The sequence below is a fragment of the Diceros bicornis genome, chromosome 7 (genome assembly GCF_020826845.1).
Source record: "Diceros bicornis minor isolate mBicDic1 chromosome 7, mDicBic1.mat.cur, whole genome shotgun sequence".
Classification (NCBI taxonomy): Eukaryota; Metazoa; Chordata; class Mammalia; order Perissodactyla; family Rhinocerotidae; genus Diceros; species Diceros bicornis.
In genome coordinates this window covers 43,840,446-43,862,869 of record NC_080746.1, presented here as the reverse complement: position 1 = coordinate 43,862,869, position 22,424 = coordinate 43,840,446, and the positions used below count along the sequence as shown (strand labels likewise).

Genomic DNA, 22,424 nt, shown 5'->3' with positions numbered 1-22,424 from the left:
TGAAGTAGATAATTTTGCTAATATTTTGCTGTCTTTGATATATCAATAATCTCTAATGGCAGAGAATTTAAAATTGGGAGTAAGACTAACATTTAGAGCAGAAGGAACCTTTATCAATTAAATGATATTTTATTCATTTATTCACTCACTCAACAAACTTTTATTAAGTACCTATTATTTGTTAGACAACTATGAATAAAACAAATTCTTATTCTCAAGGGCAGCGCTGTTTATCACAAGAAAACGTCAGCATAACAAAAGAATTGCAATGCCATTCCAGTTACTTGAAAAAGGATTTAGAATGTAATTACAAACTTACTTAAAAAAGAAAGGAAAAGCTGTTCTCCTAGGGATTCAAAGAAATTAATGGTTTGTCAAAATTTGATGTTTTATTTTCCTTAGGAAAAGAAATATGCACATATCTTAGAAAAACAAATTACTTCAAAAAATGAGAATTAAAGAGCAGACTGAGAGTAGAACATTCAAGCCAACTAGAAAGATAGAGAGTATAAATTTTCCTTTCCTGAAAAGTTTAAATCAAGTAAATGTTCTTTATTACCATGGCAACTCAGTTATTGAATAACAACAGTTGCTATTTAAAATATTGCTTTCAAAGTAACATCAAAGGCATTCAAATTAATACTATTTTAGATAAATCAGGAAATCTAGTTGCAGAGCAAGAATATTTTACTATTAAAGATACAGACAAATCTTCTGTTGATATAATTCAAATGGAAATGGACTGCAATTCTAGAAGAAAACAACAATTAGCTGCCTGCTCTGTTTATATAAAACTACCTGCTCCACAAATATTAAGGCCAATGTCAAAGGAATATAAAAATCAGAATCTCATACTTGTCTTAGACAAGAAAAAAAATACAAACAAAAAACAAGCCTACACTTGCAATTCAGAAGATGAGAACACAGTGCACAATGTATATACAACCAGAGCTAATATATGAATAAGAACCTTAATAGGAAATAGAATGAAAAGAAAAATCCTGTACTTGGCATATATTCCTCATAATATTCATGTGAGATTTTCTCAACTATACCAAAATTAATCTATTACCATTAGTACTTTATGTGAAATTAAATTATCCACATTCTAGAATTTATTTATCTGAAAACAATGATACAGCTTTACATCAGCAATGAGCTGAGAAATGAGAAAACAACTCCTTCAGTGCAATATGTTGTAGGTGAGGAGACTAAGAACCAGACAGACTGGCTGACTGGCCCAAGGTCACATGGCTAGCAAGAGGCAGAGATTAAAAAAAACAAAAACAAACCGAAAAAAACTCACAGTCCAGTGTTCTTTCCACTGCATCAGACTGCCTCCTTCTCTGGAGAGAAAACACTCCCTTTTCTCTCCTCCTCCCTCCCTTACTTTCTTCTCGCCTAAGGATTACATAATAAGAGAAAAACGCAGCAGGATCACATACAATCCCTATGCCTGTACACCTGGTACTTTTCACATTGTAAGGTCTGAAGGTAGGCAATGCAGGATTACACAAAGGAAAATTATTTAATGGATCCTTTTATTTTCAGAGAAAGCACAGTGATAAAAGTCTATTCCTTTAATACTCATTATTTTGGTTCTTAAACATACTATTAAAAAAAATCAAAAGCAGCTTTTGAAAGAACTGCAAATAGACTTCCTGGCCTCTAAATACATCAATGAATCAATGTCTATAACTGGCTTCCTTATAAAATATAAATTTTCTTCTATTGCCACTGAGGCTAAACTACAACCAAAATTGACAGAGGGGAAAAAAAAGAGCAGAAGTTTAAGGAAAGTGAAAGCAAATAACAGAGGCAGTTTTGGATAAACACGTTATTGCCACTAAGATTTCCACAATCCACCTCTTAAGGAAAATGTTATATTTTCATTTGTCAGAGCAAATGCACTTCTTTAACAATGTTGGCATTCAACAAAAGAAACACCTCCAAGTGATCAAGGCACAGCTTGTTACTAATTCAGTTCCTGCTTCTGCACAAACTCTGAATACCCCCTGGGTACATATTCAAGAAGGAATGGACAATTTCAGCCAAGATCCAAAGAAACTGGAGGTTAGGTTTTCTTTTATGTTTTTATGAAGTTCTAACCTGAAACCCTGGGCAAACAAAATTAATGGCATGTAGTCTACGGTCCTTTGAAGCCTATCAAAACCAACCATGCAGTGAGAGTCTTCTCTGTTCTTAAATAGAGAACCTCCTGGTCAGAGAGCAAGCCTATGAAATGGTGGATTATGGAAGAGCGACAAGCAAACACTATATGAATTCACTTCCTTTGTTAGGTTATTTCGTTGGACAAAGTTGGGTTTTCATCACCTCTCTGAGTTTCTTTTGCATATGCATTCCCAATGCCAAGACTGCTTGTCCTTCCTTTAACCAAACCCTGTCCGAGATTTAAGGGCCAGCTCTGATTCCCATTCATGAAGAGGACTTCCAGATTGTGCCTATCAATAATAATCTTTGTTTTTACTCTTATTTTCAGCATAATAAAGTTAAGTACTGGAGTAGAGATTCTTAATCTCCTGTGGAATGTAAAATAAAGTCCAATTTATTTGGCTTGGTGTTCAATATCCTTTATAAAACTGGCTCCTGCGTATCTCTGCAGCCTTATCTCCTAATACTCCTCACTATGAGAGAATAAAATTAATAACAAGAACAAGACAATAACAATAACAAGAACAATTAATAACAAAACATCATGACTTTTATTGCAATCAGTTTTTTTTTTCCTACAGGGCCCTTTTCTGCCTAGCAAGTTTCTACTTTACCCTCCGTGTTCTAGCTCAAAGGCACCTTACCACGCCCATAGCAATTTTCTGATTTCCTATGGCGGAATAAGTTGCAGCCTCTTAAAGAACCCTAATCACATATCCTTGAGAGTAAAATGTCAATATTTTGCATCCTCACCAGTAGTAGACATTATCAATAAAGAAAATCTTTGTTAACTGATGGGTGAAGTATGGTATTATAGTTATTCTAATTAACATTTATTTGAATACTATTGTGATTTACGCTGTTCACCTAGTTTATCCATTTCTTTTTTCAGCTTATTTCTTATTGAATTGAAGGAGTTCTTTACATATTGAAGGTATTAGTGTGTAATTGCTGTAAATCTTTTTCTGTTCAATTCTTTTTCTTTTTTTACAAGATTTTTAACTTTTTATGCAGTTAAATCTACTTACTTTTCTCTGTGAATTCTTCCAAGATAGAAAGGCCTTTCACATCCAGAGATTGGTGACTATTAATTTCCATTTTCTTCTGATTCCTTCACAAATTAACCTTTTTACATTAAAGTATTTAACTCATTTGCAAGTAATTTTTGTTCATATAAATAAAGATTTAATTTGTATTTTTTTAAATAGTTAAGTGCCAACTGCTTTAACTACTTACAAACTAATATTTCATATTGATTTATGGAGCTTCTTTTATAATATGATATGTATTTTCATGTATTAAAGAGTCTGTTTCTAGGCTATTTTCTTTTGTTAATATATTTCTTGTCATTTTTTCTCTAGTACCATAGTGTTTTAAACTACTGGAATTTTATAGGAGGCAGTGTAGTAAATTAGCACGTCCTCTAGCACAAGATAAGCCTGAGTCCAAATCTCAGTTCATCCACTTAATAGCTTCCTAGGCACATTATTTAGCCTTTTAAATTCTTAGCTAGTTTGTAAAATTTATTTCACTTTATGACATGTTTTAATAGGGCCAGCCCTATCTTGTGTTTTAAGATATTCTAGGTTTGCTTGTTATTAATTTTAACTATTCTTTTCTGTTTTTTCAAATAAGCATTAATATTTTTGATTTTGAGTTCTGATTTTGATTGAAATTATATTAAGCATATAATTTATTTTGGGAAGAATTAAAAGGTTTACAATATTCTTTATATCTAGAAACAACATGGCCCTCTAAACTATTCTGTTCTTTAAAAAAAATCTTTTATTTTCTTCATATCACTTGATTCTCAATTGTCATTGATGTTATATCAACTTTTTCTCCTTTGTGACTTCTTTTAAAGACAGAAAAAATAATAAACACCAAATGAATGCCTTTGATAGGTTTAGGGAATTTTTTGTTAGAGGTTTACATTGTAAAGGCCAACTCCTCTAGCTAAATAAATGAACAAACAAATATAACATGTAATAAATACAATTAGGAACCTCTTTTTAAAAGATGATTTAGAAAACGTTGCCTTCTGTTCCTGCTCTGTGGAAAAAGCAAAAACAGGAATATTTATTCATGTAAATTCATTCCCAGACCTAAGAAAAAAAAAAGGAAAAAGATAAATTCTCATTTCTATTGGGTTTGGATCTTGGCTCTGGTTGTCTTTTCCACTATGCTCGCTGCCAACTTTGAAAATCTATATCTATATTTGAAAATCTGTATCTCAACCAGGGAAGACAGTATTCCAATCCACCACTGAACAGTCCACCATCAACATTTCAGTATCAACAAAAGATTTTCACTGTTACTGTGAAAGTGGAAAGTCTGAGGACTATGTCACAAATGAGAAGAAGGAGTTGGGGGAAGAAGGGATGACAAATCACTCAACTACTCCTGAAGGACACTCCAACTCTTAAAACACACTTTCTTATTTGCTCCAATTACAGGCATAGCTTTCTGCTAGGTATTGTCACTGAAAACATTGGGATATGCATAGTTTTTATGTGGATCTTCTCTCTTTTCCCTTCCTTCCTAATTATGTTGATAGTTGTACCCCAAGACATTTTACTAGTTTCTCAATGCAGTGCCAACAAAAAATAAGATCACTTTCTATTTTCAAGCTCTTCATCATGCTGCAGCAGGCCATTTTAACTCTCCTTCACTTACTCTACTATCTATTCTACTACTCAGCCTAGTTATGTTTCTTGGGGTTCCCTAACATTCCATGTCCATTATTTAATTGCCACCTTCAAATTTTCTCAAAAATCTCATTTCATGGAAGAGTTTAGTTTTCCCATTCCATTTATATCTGTTTATGAAATCCCACCCTCCTCCTTTGTTAAAGATCAAAAATCATAATAAGAGCAGTAGCCTTTCACTAGACACCATTCTCAAAGTTCCCTTACTCAATTGCCTTTGAATCCACAGTAGATAAATACCTTCCTTTGGTATTAACTTAGCTGTGTTCATTTGGATGACATTAAAGAACCCTATCTGCACCATTCTAATCCATCAAGTTACAACTTTGCTTTAAAAATTACAATTTGTTTAGAGAAGAGGAACTATATTCATTTAGCTTCCTTTATAAAGGCTTAGTAAGTGCATCAAACAAATGAGTATTTAAAAATGTTCCTCGTGCTAAGGATAATGGCACAAAACTCATGCCTTTTTTGAAATTATTTACTGTATTAACACTAGACTGACTTGGCAAAATGACATATACGTTCTTGGCCACTCAGTACTTTACTGTCATATTTTTGACATTGCTTAAGAAATTATGTTACTGAGAAAATTTCTCACTAGTCTTATCGTTCTTCATATTACATAGTAAAAATCAAGCAGAAAATAGTAGATAGCAGAGAATTCAAACTTCTCTTAGGAACAGAGCAACAATTCCTAATAAAAACATAACAATCCATGTAAACAAGCCACTTTGCTATAATAATTCTACTTCCAGGTCCAGAAATTGTATAATTTGCTTATTTTCAAGAATAAAGAGTAATATTTTTTATTGGATAGAAAACAACAATTTTGTCTTTTCCCCTATCTTTGGAGTTATAAAATGACTGAACTAGAATAAAAGTTAATGAGTAGTGAATTCCAATCATTTACTAAGCAGTCTCTGTAGTTTCTGTGGCATTATAAGTGAGCTGTCATCTGCTAAAAAATGACAGCATAGATTTCATGTTCATAAACTGAGCAACCAAGGAGAAAACAATTTATCCTCTCTCTTGAGAACAGATGGACATTTAAATTGTAGTACAAATTTCTCATTTCCCTGACAGCAAAATTTCCTTGATTTCTGAGGCTATGAAATATGGAATTTAAACCCAGTTCACATTTATTGAATAATTTATTATATAAATGATTTATGTTAAATTCCACCAAATTAATTAATTAATTGTCCTCAATGATTTCCACATAGACTCACACCAGGCTAGAATTATAGTGTTCCATTATACAAATAATATATACTTTGAAACATACTATTTTAATCCTCATCCTGACTCAGATCTACCTAGATGGATACACAAGTAATTGCATATGTATTTGCTACTCATCTCCCACTGCTAATCACAGGCCAGATCAGTATAAATTCAATCACTCTCAGAGTTCTGGGGGAATTTAGAAATAGGAAGAATTTAGAAATAGGCTCATTTGTTATGTGCTTCTTTTTGTATACTAACTCCCTCTACTTACTGGTCTCCAACTTACTCAGTAATTCACAGCAATCTGTACCATCCCCAAACTGCTCGCCTGCATTTTCCCAATAAGATGATTTTTATAAGGTTAGCAGTAATCCCCTCCAATGGTTATTCTTTGGTCCTATTTCACTGGACACCATAGATCATTCCCTCTACAGAATTTTTTATCACAGCTTGCTTGACACTATGACAAATCTTTAATTTGTTGTCTTTGATTCTAACCTGGTCTATCTCCTTTCCAATCTGTATAATACCAGCAGAGTGACCCACATAAAGTGAAAATTTGATTTCAGATCCAGTTTAAAGCCCTTCAATTTTTCACCAGCATCTTTAGGGGAAAAGAACAAGCTTCTTAGCAATTCCTACAATCTCCTCCATGACAGGAGCTCTGGATGCCACCCCAGCCTGGACTTCCAACACCATGACACTTTCCTGATTTTCCATGATAGTTTACCCCTCTGAGCCATTATTCAAGCTATATCTCTCCCTGGAATAATCTCACTCTGGACAAGTCCTACTTATCCCTAACACTCAGTTTGGCCTGGAAAGCCTCCCAAATCTCCCTCCTAGAGCATTTGCATCCTCCATTTTGACGGACACAGTATTACATCTGTTTATGCATCTGACCCCAGCCCCACTAGCTTGCGAGTTTTCAAGAAACAGAGGATATGCCTGCTTGTTTGCTTCCTTTTCTTTCCTTTCTTCCTCTCTTCACTCCTTCCCTTCACTTAACAAATAATTGCATTTACTAGAAACGCCATTTCAAGAGGTCCTTTAGCACAATGGTGAGCAAAAAGTGATACAGGTCCCTACCATGATAACGCTTCTAGTCTATTGAGGGAAACTCTTGTTACACCAATGTTCACACTTTGAATACATAGTTACCAATGGACATAAGTGCTCTTAAGGAAAAAAAATAGAGTGATGGCAGCATATGAAAAACACCACCTAAAACTGTGGTGTCTAGATGGCTTCTCAGAGGAAGGGACTCCCGAGCTGTGATTTAAAAATACTAGGTAGCTGTGTGGGTAGAGGTGGGCGGGGGTTGTGGAAAGTACTGAGGACACATGAATCAGAATATATATAGGGTGGGAGGAAGCAAGCGAAACAAAAGGAACTGAAAGGCCAGTGTTGCTGTTGTGCAGAAAAGAAACAAACGGAATGGTGATGAGAGGTAGGTCAGGGCCAGAGCAGGAAAGCCCTTCTAGGCCATCATAAGGAATTTTTGTCTTTATCCTATGAGCAATGGGAAGCTATTAAAGCACTTGAAGCAAGAGAAGTGATTTAATTTGATTCATGCTTTGAAGTTTCGATGGCTACAGCACAGAGAACGGATTGGAGGTGTCAGGTATAGTGAATTTAATCAGGAGTGGACCAATGCTGGTTAAATCCAACTCCCCACCTGCTCAATAGCTAATCTGAAGAAGTGAACCACGTCTGGAAAAAATTCACAACTATTCTGACCTGTCTCACTTTAAATTGTGGACTATATATCTCAGTAGGCCTCTTGGCACAACTCAGAAGGGCCACCATGCTTCTTCACTCATTAATTTACTAATTTAAATGATACATTACACCTTCTTCATTCTCCTCAAAATTCAACATACCTTCCCTCATCTTCAATCTCAGTAACAACCTTACTATTTATTTCACCAAGAAAACAGGAGGAACCAGAAAAGAAATCCCATTCCTCTCCCTCCAAGTCCACCAACCAATCTGTAGCCACGCTTGGTAATCATCTTCTCTGTCTTCCCTCCTGTTATAAAGCATGAACTGCCCAGCTGCCTTATCTAAGGTCAACTCCTCCACTTGTACACTGAATCCGGTCCTTCTGGAATCCATTAGAAGGCACTCGTGGAGGCTACTCCTGTAATTATACCCTCTATCTCTCCAGCAATATCAATTTTTCCTTCTCTACTTCATTCTCATTATTCATATTGTGCCCAGAAGTATGTAAACATATTATAATAGCTCTCATTAAATATATGTGTATATACAAATAGACATAAAATTACACTTACATATATTTATGTTATTTATGCTCTTACATCTGCCTTGTCCCTATATCCTCCTCCCTTCAGCTACTGCCCTATTTCTTTATTTCATTTTACATCCAAACTCCTTAGAATTTGCCCAGTGGTGTTTTGGCAAATAATTAATAGCCAGGTCTTTAAAAAAGGTTTTTTAATCCCTACTGTGTGGTGTTTATTAATTTCTGTGGAATAAATACTCACACTGCGGATGATTTAAAGCTATCAAACTTGACTTCACCAAACGCAGAGTGGGAAGAGAAGCACTCAATGACCCAATAAGCTCATAGGAGCTGGGCCCAACATACCACTGGATTTGTCTGTACTTACGAACTCCACTTCTTCTCTTACCATTATTATCTCTCCAACCTACTTCAGTCAGGCTTGTATTCCCAGCACTCCATTAAAAACAACTCCCAAGGTCATTAATTCCGTCCTCATTTTACTCCACTTCTCAGCAGCATTTGTTTCGATTGATCAATTCTTCTTTTCTGAAACACTGTCCTGTGGTGTCCAGGACTCAGACTTTCCTGGTTCCCCTCTTACCTCAGCTGTCACTCCTTCTTAGTCTCCCTTGTTGGACTCTCTGTGTTGAAATGTCTAAGGGCTCAGTCCTCTGTTATATTTCTTCTCTATCTACACACATTTCTTAAATTAGTTGGTCTTGATGGGATGGCGCCACCTCCTAGGGGTATTTTTGAGAACTTGTGGAGGCAACTTGATGCTCACAATGATGATCGGAATTTACTAGATTTTAGAGAGTAGGGGTCAGAGACATTAGACATCTCGCAATGTTGTCGAGATAACTATGCAACAAGGAATTGGCTTACTTCCTACATGCTTTTCAAATGACTTGTTGTATACTCATGTAAATAAAAAACTCATATGATTATGAAAGATGCAAAGTTTCTGTATGATTTAAATATGCACTGAAATTTCCAGGATTGCTACCATCCTATAAACTGAAATAATATTTTAATCTATTGTGTCTAGAACTTAACCAAAGGATGTTCACCATTTTGGAAAATCACATCATAAATTAAACAGTGCTCACAGTGTTTCAATTGCATTGGGAGCCTGTATTTAGAACTGTCTTATTCATGATCATTCTTTATGTGGGCACAAGTTACCTATTTCATTATGACTTCTAGTGTAGTCATGCTTGAAAATTTGAATATTGAATGTAAAGCATTTACTAGAAATTATTTTAATAGCTCCTATATAATAAAGTAAGAACATTATATTGATTTTTATAAATTATTTGTGTATATAACATCTGTAAATTGCATTTTAAGAATGTAAAGTGGGCACATAAAATGTTATAAAACAAGGTGTTGGATCTTACACAGTTGAGAATTTTTGCCCCAGGTGATACTTTCCAGCTTCAAGGCTTTAAATCCATAAATACACTAATGATTCCCAAGTGTAGATCTCCAGCCCAGACCCCTCCCTGACCTCAGACTCACACATGCAAATGCCTATTCAGTCTCACTTCTAAGAGGTCTAAGAGGCATCTCAAATTTAAAATGTATGAAACTGAGTTTTGAATGTCCACTCTTGTCCCCCAATATGCCACAGTGTTCTTTACCTCAATAGCTTCACTTATTGAAGCTAAAATCCTTGGAGTTATCTTTGATTCCTATACCCCAGCTCCAATGTGTCAACAAAACCTGTCACATATACCTTTAAAATCCATCCACTCCTCATACCCAGGCACTATCACCCTATGCGTAACTAGCATTTTCTCTTGTCTAGATATCAGCAAGACCTTCTCTCCTAACTCATCTCCTAATTTCCCCTCTTGCCCACCCCCATTATATTCTCTACATAGCAGCCAGACTTATCATTTTAAAATATGAGTCAGACCCTAATAAAAATCCTTCAATGGTTTTTCATAACATTTATAATACAATTGAAGTCTACAAGTGCCTACCATTTCTGGTCAATGGGTATTTCTCAGACTTTATTTCCTAAAACATTCCCATTTACTCACTCAGTTCCAGCAACACAGCACTTCTTACTGGTCCTTGAATACAAACATTTGACTGCTTCAGGGTTTTTACACTTCCTCTTCTCTCTCCCATCTGTTACTCCTCTGGATTCAGTGCTCTGTTCAGAGAGGCTTTGCTGAGCTCCTACAATAGTCCAAGCCCAGCCAAAACCAGGAATGACTACATAATTTAAGTGAAAGGAATTTAATACAGGAAACTAGTGACTCAGGTGAGGGAAGAACTCAGAAGCCAAAACAAAGATAGTGAAGAAATCCAGAGAGTAGCAGGAAGCTACTACCTTCCATAGGGGCTGGTGGGACATAGGGTGTAGGAGAGGCTACCAGACCCATCAACCAGGACCATATGGCAGGAGATAGAACCACTACTGAAGCATCTCCACAATGATGATACATCTTCCCCTACCACAAAAAAAGTTTGACCTGTTTTCTAAAATGCTCGGGATTCTCACCTTTTCCCTCTTCTCCCTAAACTCAGTCTTTTTTTTTTCAATAACTTCGGGCTGCCAACCACTAGGTAGTACATATTACAACCAAATGGTTAATCATTCAGTTATAGACTTCAAAACCATGCCTTTTATCTCAACCAGATTAAAATCCAAGTCCTCCTATAACCTATAGCGTCCAGTCTGCTGCTCACCTCTCTGATCTCATTTCCCACTACTCTCCTCCTCACTTTATTCCAGCCTCACTGGCCTCTTTGCTGTTCCTGGAATAGACAAAGTTTTTCCCACCACAGGGACTTTGCATTTACTGTTTCCTTAGCCTAAACACACTTCTTCCTGAAATCCACCTCGCTTACTCTCTCACCTACTTAAATGTCTGCTCAGCAAGTCTGTAACTAAACATCCTATCTAAACTAGCACTGTCGCCCCTCATCATTCTTACTCTCTTACCTTTATTTTTCTTTCTGGCACTAATCACTATCTAACACATTATGTATTGACTTGTTTATTGGAGGTCTCTACTGACTAGAATCCAGTTTCTACGACAGCAGGGACCTTGTCTGTTTTGGTCAATGCTGTATCTCCAGAGACTAGTGCAGTGTCTGGCACATAGTAGGTGCTTAATAAATATTTTATTATTAGCCAAAATAACAAATATTTTAAATGTTATCTTCCACAAATGACTAACCATTATAGTGTGCTATTCATGGTAACAACAACAACAAAAACAGTATTTCTAGTTACTCATTTGTAGATGTACCAATTGATAATTCATATTTACTATAAGCTTAGAATAAAGTTTACACTGTGTGAACATGAATTATATAAAACCCATGGTATTTCATACATCCAAATATGATGGGTGTTGGTCAAAGAAGTCAGTTTGCTCAAACTTATTTTGGATTTCCTCTTTTGGCAGGTCCTTCAAAACAGGCTCAGTATATTCAATAGGAGTACTTTTCTCTTTTTCGCTTTTTTGCAGCAGCCAAAAGCCATTCGCAGATATGTATAGTATAAGGTAGATACCATAATTGTTCCAAAATACGTTGTCATTATAAAATAATAATATTATTAGAATTTAGTGTGGTCATCATCTGACTTACAAGGAGTTCCCCAAAATGAAAAAAAAAAAAACTTTAAATACATTACACATATTCTGTTTTAATTCTTTTCATAAACAATCAGCTAGATGAAGTATGCAACACAGCTGGCTAATACAGTGATACAGAAGCAAAGAGAGCTAGAGAGAGAGGGATCATCTCTTTTTTGGCCCAGTCTTTAACTAAAGCTCTACCTAAGATTACTTGTACTGTAAGTATCAATGTATTATACGATCAAGGCAAATCCATATTACATGGCCCTATTTTCCCACTTTTACTCCTCAAAGTTAACCATATCTTCTGACTGTAGCAAGATTTTCCAATAGACAATACGGGAATCGATACCCAAGATTCAAGGAGAAGCTGTTATGTGACGCATACAATGAGCCCTTTGTTGCATGTTTATCCAGTGACTGTCAATCCACTAGCTATTGAATGGAGCCATGACAAAATTTTTCGATTAATTGCATGAGAATATGATGTACGTAATGCTTTTGTAGTATAAAACTCAAACCTCTCTAGAGTAAGCTGCTATTTAGACCACTAAAATAACCAACAGTGTAACATGATCTCAGACATGATTCAATAGTAATGATAGTTAATGAAGAAAGTAACAAGACATTCTGGACAGTCAGAATGACAATCAAGCCACTAGGCAATCTGTGATCATATATTTGAAATTGGAAAGCATGGCTGATTCTGGAAGAGCAATGAGACGTTAATTCAACTCCCTCTACCCCCTCTACCATCATTATTTCAAGGAAAAATCTGAACTGTGTGCAAGAGGTTTGCAGAGTCTTCTAAATGTAGTGAGTCTGTCACACGCTTAGAAGATGCAGCTACAGGTCTGGTTAAAATAAAAAGCTAGACAACAAATAGAAAACGTTGATGCCTCCTTGTCCTGCGCTATATAGCTGATTCTTTTGCTTCTTAGGCATTCTCCAGCTGGGTGTAGTTGATTAGTCTTGGAAAGATCAGTCATGGGGCAGTTTTAAGTCTGTTCTTTAGACTTGCCCACACATAACGTATTTCAGAGGGAAAAAAAGCCACTGTAAATTATCGCTAAGTCAGTTTAGAAAAGTAAACCTCTGATATTCAACTTAAGTATCTCTTTGGTATTTACTATACTACTGCTCTTAATACTGAATTTTAATCAATTCTTTCAGAATAAAAACCAATGATCCTTAATTTCAGGAATATGTTCCCATTTTTCCTTCCATAACTGTAATTCCATTGTTTTAAGACAGCTAAACCTTTTTTTGAACTAAAGTGCCAGAGAGTGGCAGAATTATTCATGGATTCTCTGCATGAATACTTGACATTTTTTTCCCAAATCACCAAATATTTAAAGTCAACAACCAAGAAGTTCTATTAATTGAAAAGCATATAACTGGAACTGAACTCTTTGAATAGAATGATCTTGTTTCTCTCTCAATGGCACAATACATAAAAAAGGGGGATAAAATTAAAACTATTAAGTGTTTCTAATAGAGAAGATTATCTCATCATTTATTTTAATGAGCTACTGACAATAGAAAATAACTTTATAAAGAAACTCAATAACAGTAGCTAGTAATAAGCTATCATGAAGTTTCTGCTTACCCTGATGAATTAAATTATACCTTTATTGTGCTTATTTTCCTTCAGATATACAATTCTATCAATTACCATTCATTACCAAAATTAATTACTATATTGGGATACTTACCAGAGGAGAACTGCACTCATTCCTTGTCAAACAGCGCAAAACAATTTTGATTATAGCAACTAGTTCTGGTGTTATTATGAGAATTATTGTTTCCATACTATACCAATGTTTTTCTAGCAATGGACTACCATGATCTTTTTTGAATGCTATCAAATGAACAATATCTATTTAAGCCCAATTTTTTTTTTTTTTTCGGTGAGGAAGATCAGCCCTGGGCTAACATCTGATGCCAATCCTTCTCTTTTTGCTGAAGTAGATTGGCCCTGGGCTAACATCCGTGCCCATCTTCCTCTACCTTATATGGGATGTTGCCACAGCATGGCTTGACAAGCGGTGCATTGGTGTGCGCCCGGGATCTGAACCTGCGAACCCGGGGCCGCCGAAGCGAAGCGCGTGCACTTAACCGCTGCGCCACCGGGCCAGCCGCTAAGCCCAATTTTTCATGATTCCAAATAGGTCATTACTGCCCAAAGATCTTTTGATTAATTTTATTGTCTGCCCATTAAACCCTATGTTGCATATTTTCTCCGTTCTCTTCAAGTCTCCATTTCCAAGCTGGCTGCCCTTTCTATAGACAAAGAACTTTACACACACTATTATTTTTTAACTATGATATAAGCTCATTCAATTGTCCTTCTTCCTAAAATATCCTTTTCTTATTACACAATATCTTGTCTTTTCCTGATTTTCACAGAAATTAGTTCCCCCTTTCTAATGCTAACTTCTCAATCTGTGCTTGCAAATCCATTCCTTCTCATCCTCAGTCTCCATCCCCACCCCGCCAATGACTCCTTCTTCTCTGCTTTCCAGGACAAACAAGTCTTCCCTTGATTCTAATCCATCTAACTAGCACTTTATTAATACTATTTTCATTATGATGTTCTAAATCCTTCAAAGGTTTCCTAACATTTCTAAGTTATTCTCATATCTTGTCAAGGCATTCAAGATCTTCACCAAGCTGACCCTAAATGGCTTTTCCATACTACTCCCCAGAACAAAATCTTTGATTCTGCTAGGCTGATTGACAGACCCTTCTCAAACACGGTTTAATCATTACCTTCCCTGATTTTTGACAATGCTGTGAATTTCACTTAAATGACCTACTTCTTACTTCATTTGCCTGATTTTCAAGGTTCAGCTCAAATTCTGTCTTTTCTGTGAAGCTTCTCTTATAGCCCTAGACTACACTGAATCTGCCTTTTTCTGATTCCCTATAGTTTTCACAGACCAACTCCTAGCTTAGCACTCAATTAAAAAATATTTTTATTTACATTTGCATTCATGTTTATACCTGCATCCTTTCCTTTGAGTAACCAACCTAAACAACCAGCCAACGAGCTAACATTTACTGAACACTCACTTGTCAGTCATTCTGTTTGGTCAAGGGAATATAAGAATGAAAAATGTTTCTTTTATTTACTCAGAACTCTTAATATAATGCATTTCTCTGATAATAAAAATGTATTTATTGAATAAATCAGTAAAATATCACCAATCGACCTACTATTAAAAATGACCACTATTTCAAAGATGTTGTGGAGTTGCTACATATACAGATAATATCACATAGAAGGTCACGCAGGAACTAGATTTGTGTGGTCTCAATCCCAGGTGTTGATTATTTTGAGAATAACATCAACCACTAATTTTAAAATCATGTTTTCTAAAAACCACAGTCCGATGTTCCCACTATTGCCGGTACATCTGACAACCAGGCAGAAACCTATGATTTGCAAGTACAGTGAACAATACATTATTAACAATTACTGAGATCCAAGGTATTCCAACTCCAAAAATGCAGCTTATTAAGAAGAAAATATGGATTGTCAAAACTGTACAAGCAAAGAAAGAAAACAAAACAACACTTTGAGAACATTTCTATACATGCTAGTAGTTCTACTACATAAACACATTCAAATTATTGAATGATCCATAATTTCAAAGCATGTATCTTAAAACTTTATGTTCTACATACCTGTCCAGTCTCCTACTATTTTAAGGTGGACCCCAAATGTTGCTTTGGTTTCAGTAGGACACTAAAAAGAAAATAAATACTAGAATCAATTCTGAATAATAATTATGTAATACCAGACCATGATCTAATTACAACTTTCATTCTCATAGCAAGTCCCCCAAATCAACAGAAAATAGGAAGAAACAAACTAAAAATCTACATAGATCCTCATTAGTGGAAGGAAAAGGCAATGTCAACCGGTCAATAAGCAATACATTTCTCTAAAAACCCATAAGTATTTATATAAAACAATAAAATATAGTCTAAAACTGCTAGTATATTGCATCCAACCACAAATCTTGCTTAAATATCTTTTGAATTGAAATATTTAAGACACAGTTTTTAACCACAAAGGAAGAAATGGAGACTAATGATTTTAGCGTATTTTTCTCTCCAGATATTATTGTACACCTCACATCCTAACAAATTCCAGGGAAAAGAAAAAATAATTCTAAATGTGACCTGAATTTCCACGTCCAATGTGGAAACTTCTCCTTAAAGAGTTCTATTCCATTCCGTCCCTTAATTCTGAGCAGAAATTAGGAGTGAACTGGCAAGGGTAACTGGGGAGGGGAGTGAGTTGTGGTAGTGGAGGTAAGAAAAAGTGGCCGTGGTCCTACGGTTAGGAAATCTAGAAAACACCCACACAGTAAAAATGAGAATAATTTTTAGTTCACAATAATGCAGAATCTCCTTTTACTTTCCAGAATCCCAATCTCTTACTCGCAATTCCAAAATTCAAAAGTTCTGAAAAATAATTTTTTTCATAACTCATTTGGTGGCACTTTCTGACTTGAATTGAGGGAGAGTAATGACGGGAGGCTAATTCTCCCATATAAAAATTCATACAGAAGTATTTTCCTACAGAAATATCAATTTGGTCAAGAACGTTGCATCACATCCTACTAGAGATCTTATGTAGTATATGGAATATGCACACATTTTAAAATACACAAAATTCTAAATTCTGAAAATACACCTAACCTAAGGGTTATAGGTAAAAGATCATCTGCCTGTGAGTACTAAGTATTCATTGAGTACCATGTGCCAAGAGCAGTGTTAAGTGCTTCATTTCCAAAACGTCTGAAGAGATTGTCTAACCCTGAAGAGTTGTCTTTTATAGTTAAGGAAATTGAGTAATTGAAACTTAAAAATATTAACTTGCCCAAGATCATACAACTAGCAAAGAGACAAGACAGAGTGTGGATCCAGGTCTGTCAGACAACACAGTTCTTAATTATGGCAGATCACTGTCTCCACTAAAGCCAAGATAGCAAATGGGTGGGGGTTACATAAGAAATCAAATGGAGTAGGAGGAAAAAAAGTATTTGTTGGAGATTAGTAGAATCAAGGTATAACAATATGAATTAAGGAGAAACATGGGCTGAAGTTAAAGCACAGACGAAAGAAAATGGCAGAGGTCCTGAGGTCCCTGTGCTAGAGAATGGGTTACATACAGCAAGTCTAGGACCCTCCAGCTCACTGTGTTGACCAACTAATGCAGGTCACATAGGGATGCTATAAGGAGAGGAAATAAAGGAAGATGAAGATACCATGGAGATACGTAAACAACTCCTCATTCAAAGAAGAAAAGTAGCTTGGAAATCAGTGAAAACTAAATAAAAAGGTAGGTATTAGCCATTTGTTCATGACAAATCATAAACGAACTAAAAAGCCCGTGATCTAATATATGTTCAGGGTTGGGAATTAACGTAACATGGAATTTCCAAACTACTATTCTGCAATCAGTGCTTCTAATAGGATGATTACTGCTAACTGTAGTATAAAATATTAAAATAAATCAAAATATTATAAAAGTGATATTACTTAAATGTTATTTATACTATTCAAATGATATTTCATTTATGATTCTAATATCTAAATATTTCATTTACATTCTGGTTTTTAATAACTCTGAGATCAATCAGTTTTGTCATTAGTAAATCTCCAAATAAGATGATGTGATCTGCCAAAACCACCCACTATTTTTATCCTATTTAAAGCTGGCCAGAAACCTCTGTGCAGTAAAAGTTGTAGCTCGCAGAAAGCAAGAATCCCAATAGGGTCCCAAGCTACGAATCTGACTGCTCACATGTCGCTTGATGTTTCCCTCATTGTGAACTGAATCTTAGGTTCTGAAAAGAAGATCTAAACCAAGAAGATATCAGAATAGGGAGGGGAAAAAGCTCATCTTCACGGGACTGAGTGTGCATCTGGCTTGATTTAATCTCATAATGTATTCTGAAGGAAAACATACATTTTTGCCAAATATTCATATCTATTCCATTCTTTCAGGGCAGACATTGTAAAAGATAACTACATGTGGACTTGTAGGAGCCTATAAACCTTCCTCTTCTAAGTGACCAAATGGATCAGTGTAGCTTTTAAAGCTGATCTGGTTTTGAGCAGATAAAACACAATATTGTTTCTCTCAAACTCTTGGGAATGATGCTTTTATAAGGTACCGATTTCCTCAAACTAGCTAGGAATTAAGAAGACAGATTTTAACATAATCTTTCTGCAATCATATTCCCTCAAATTTGAAGGGAGCCTGCACAGCATAACACACAGCATGGCTTCAGCATGTGTAGTTTAAAACAATGACTGAAGACCTTAGAATCACATTTTAGTAACTTTGCACAAATAATGTTCAGATTCACTCATGTTGCTTAAAGCACAGTGTAGCGATTCTTTAATGTTTCCTCACTATCTTTTTAATAGTGTCTTGAAAACTTCTCAATGGGAAGAAATAATCAAGTATTGATAGCTACGGCTATCTTGCTTCTCTTAGAACATTAAAAGAAATACGCTCATGACAATTTTTCAGTTAAAAAAGTTGCAGGATGAATTATGTACTTAAGTTTACATTATTAAAATAAAAACAGATATTAGTGCTTTTTTCTCCATACATGGAAATAAGTTGAAGAGAATATATAATACATTATTAGGAATATTAACTTCTGGGAAGTAAAATTGAAGACAGAGAAAATGAGAACTCATTTCATACACTTCTATTTTTGTGAATTTATTATTAGCCTTTGTAATAATTTTAAATATTTTAAAAGTTAAACTTAAAATGTAAACATTAAATCATTGCTGAGTCTTTCTTTAGTCTCCTAGATGAAGAGAATGGAGCCTGGCTTATGCTGACCTTAATATAAAGACCAGAATACACACCACCTAGTTTAAGGATAATACAATAAAGTGACAGAATTTGTAACAACAGATCTAGAGGAATGTGTATTTTGATATTCCGTAGAAAAAATAACTTTTTCCCTCAAATTATTTGTACACTATGATGTTGGGTTTTTAATGTGCTCAAATGACTAACGGTTTTATAACAGTCCTACAAAAAATAAAACAGGTATTATGTAATCACCCTACATTTGGGAACTAAATGTAAAAATGATGTCACTGCTCAAGGATTTATTCAACATGGAAAAGAAATTTAAAAGCCACAATGTGTTTATTTTTAAATCAAGAGCCTTGTAATAATAAATAAAAATGATTCTAGAATGGATGTTACTATATTAAATACTAAATTTTCAATGTAACAGATTTGTTAAACCAGAGAAAATGACCACAGAATATGATGTTTTTTAATCACTATTTTCAGGTCTTTATTTTTAACACTTTCTTCCAAAGCTCTAGTTTCACATTTTTTATGCCTGCTAGACATTTCCATCTGAAATTCACTCTAAATATAATATATCTAAAATTGCTGTTATCTTACTTCCCGAATTATCTTCTCCTTCTGATTCCCCTACATCTGGACATGGAAACTACATCCTTATCAGAACAGAGGCTCAAATCTCAGAGTAGTATCAGGTATTTCTCTTCCTGCCAGCATTCAATCAATTTTCAAGTCCTTTCAATTATTCTTACCAAAGAAAATGTCTGATCACAGCAATCTCCTATTGATTTGCATTTTGTGTCCCCCTAAGGAAAAACAGCCACATTCTTTCTTTCCTACAGTCTATGTTCAATCACATCTGTCCCAAATTCTTTACAACTTTTTATTCCATATTCCTCTTTGATTCACCCTAATCCAGCTAAACCAACATGGACCAACTAACACATTTTACTACCCCTTCATTTCCCCACTTACTAGTCTACTCATTTAGAATGACTTCATTCCCATTTCTCACATTGAACCCTAGCAATTCTTCAAGGCCTATCTCAAATGCCACCACTTTCATGAAAAAATCCTGATTTCCCTACCATGAAAATTCCTCACTTCCCTGAACCCCCAAATTATTTGACTTTTATGACCTTCATTACAGTCTACTTTTTTAATTTTGTGTAATTTTTTTCTGTATTAATATACTATAAATGTCTTGACATCAAGAACTATTTCTAAATTATTATTGTATATTCCATACATCTTATTCATAGTTGGTATGCATTCTAATATCAGTTTAATTAAATATTGGAGAATTAACCTGAGAAAGAATAAGGACTTCAACAATGGGCAAATCTTCTATAATTCATTCAAACACTCAACAAATATGTATAGAGTGTCCAAAATGTTCCACAGACTGTTCTAAAAGTTCTAAAAGTCAGAGAGGTGATAATAAGCCAGGAGCATAAAATCCATCACAATTATTGCAGCATCGTGACCCTAAACGTTTTGACAAATATAACATTTTAATGTTTACTTGAAGGAAAAAGTTCATGTTTACTTAAATATTTGCAAGAAAACAATATATTCAATATTAAACAGAAAGATCCTGGAAGAGTATATAAATGAGATTTTTACTAACTTGGATAGGATGTGTACATTTATCTCAACTTCCTCAAAAAAACAAAACATTAAAATGACATTTTAGAGATATAAAAATACAACCACAATAGCAAAGGTAACATGGGAAGTAATAAGAACGATGGAGAGGTATCAACAAATTTTGAAAGGTGAAATGTAGATGAGACAGTGGTTTGGGGACTGACTAAAAGAAACATACAAAACTGAAATCCTACTACCTTCAAAAAGCGGGTCACCTTGAGAAGCAAGCCCATCTGTCCCTCACGACATTGGGAAAACTCAGGTCTCAGAAGCAATAGAAGGAAGCTGGGGCTGGACTTAACGATTAAAAAGAAGAATCATGTTCATGTCTGTATATGGGATAATTTGACCCCCTGATTCACTTCACTCCAAGTACAAGCCAGGCTACTACTCCTCCGCAAACCCAAAGACAAATAGAAGTAGGACAAAAAGGGCTCTAAATGCAGGAATAACCGGTACAGTGGAAAGTAGGACTGCCACTCATTCGCTCAGCAAATATTTAATGAAAGCACACTAAGTGCCATCTCAAACTTATATCCCAAAACTGAGCTCTACAAACTCTCATCAGAACCTGCTCTCCCCACAGCCTGCCCTATCTCAGTTAGTGCAGTTGCTCAGATCAAAAACTTTGAAGATAACCTTGACTCTTCTGTTTCTTGCACATTCCACACCCAGTCTATCAAGAAATCCTGTTAACTTGAACTTTAAAATATGTGTCAGAATCTGACACTTCTCACCAGCTCCACTGTCACCGCCCTGGTCCAAGCCCTCGTCATACCTCACCTGGATGACCGCAACGGCCTCCTAACTGGTCTCCCTGCTTCTGCTCTTGCTTCCCCTCACGTAATCTTAACAGAGCAGCCAGAGCGATCCTGTTAAAAAGTAAGTCAGATCATGTCATTTCTCTACCCAGAGCCCTCTGATGGCTCCCTTCTCAAAGTAAAAGCCAAAGCCTTTGTAATGTCCTATAAACCCCACGTAATCTGCCCCCTCATCACTTCTCTGCCATTATCTCCTACCATTCTTCCTTTTTCTTAGTGTATCCCAGCCACACTGACCTCTCACTTCGCCTCTTCCATTCACACATGCACATATACATTCACACAGATGCAGTTCAATAGATATCAAGTATTACTCAGGGTGAAAACTGCCGGGTTTTTGAACAGAGAAATGACATGATTTGATTTTCATTTTAAAATAATCATCCTGGCTGCTTGTTAAGACTAAATGGTAGCTCAGCAAGGGCAGAGAGAAGGAGACCAGTTAGGAGACTATCCAGATGGTAGTGGATTAGATCAGGGTGGCAGCTGTGGAAATGGTGGACACACTGTAAAGGTGGTGCCAAGAAAATTTGTGGACAGATTTGTTGATTATATTTTTCAAAAACGATTGAAGTTGAGAACGATGTTCAGGTTTTCAGCCTGAGCAACTTAGACAATAGAGTTGGCATTAATTGAAGTGAGGGAAGAGTGTGGGTAGAATAGGCTGGGAGGTTGAAAACTAGGAGTCCAATTTTAGACATGTTAACTTAGATGCCCTTCAGACATCCAAGTGGAAGTTTCTGACAGACAATTGGATATATGACCCTGAATTTTAGAGTTGGGGGCTGGGCTGGAAATATAAATTTGGGAGATGATAGCATACAGATACATCAATAAGGCTGGATGAGATCACCATAGATAGGAGTCTAGTTAGAGAAGAAAAGAGGTTCAAGGAATGGACATTGGAGTGTTCTGATATTTAGAAGTCATGAAGATGACAAGCAACAGCAAAAAAGACTGAGTAAAAGTAGCCAGAAAATTAGGAGAAAAACCGGGTGAGTGGACGTCTTGGAAGACAAAGAAAACAGTGTGTCAATAAAGCAAATGATCAGCTCTCCCAAATGCTGCTGAGAGATCAAGCCCATTGAAGACCAGGAAATGATCATGGACTTTGCAATAACACGGTCA

General features: G+C 35.5%; 1 protein-coding gene across 2 annotated transcripts in view; it reads right to left on the bottom strand.

Annotated features, from left to right (window-relative positions):
- Window positions 1–22,424, bottom strand: part of NOX4 (NADPH oxidase 4) — a 140,004-nt gene that overhangs the window by 43,057 nt on the left and 74,523 nt on the right. For both annotated transcript variants that reach the window (XM_058545435.1, XM_058545436.1), the window contains one exon: window positions 15,654–15,714. In XM_058545435.1, coding sequence (XP_058401418.1) covers window positions 15,654–15,714 — 61 coding nt within the window. The remainder of the gene's footprint in view (window positions 1–15,653; window positions 15,715–22,424) is intronic.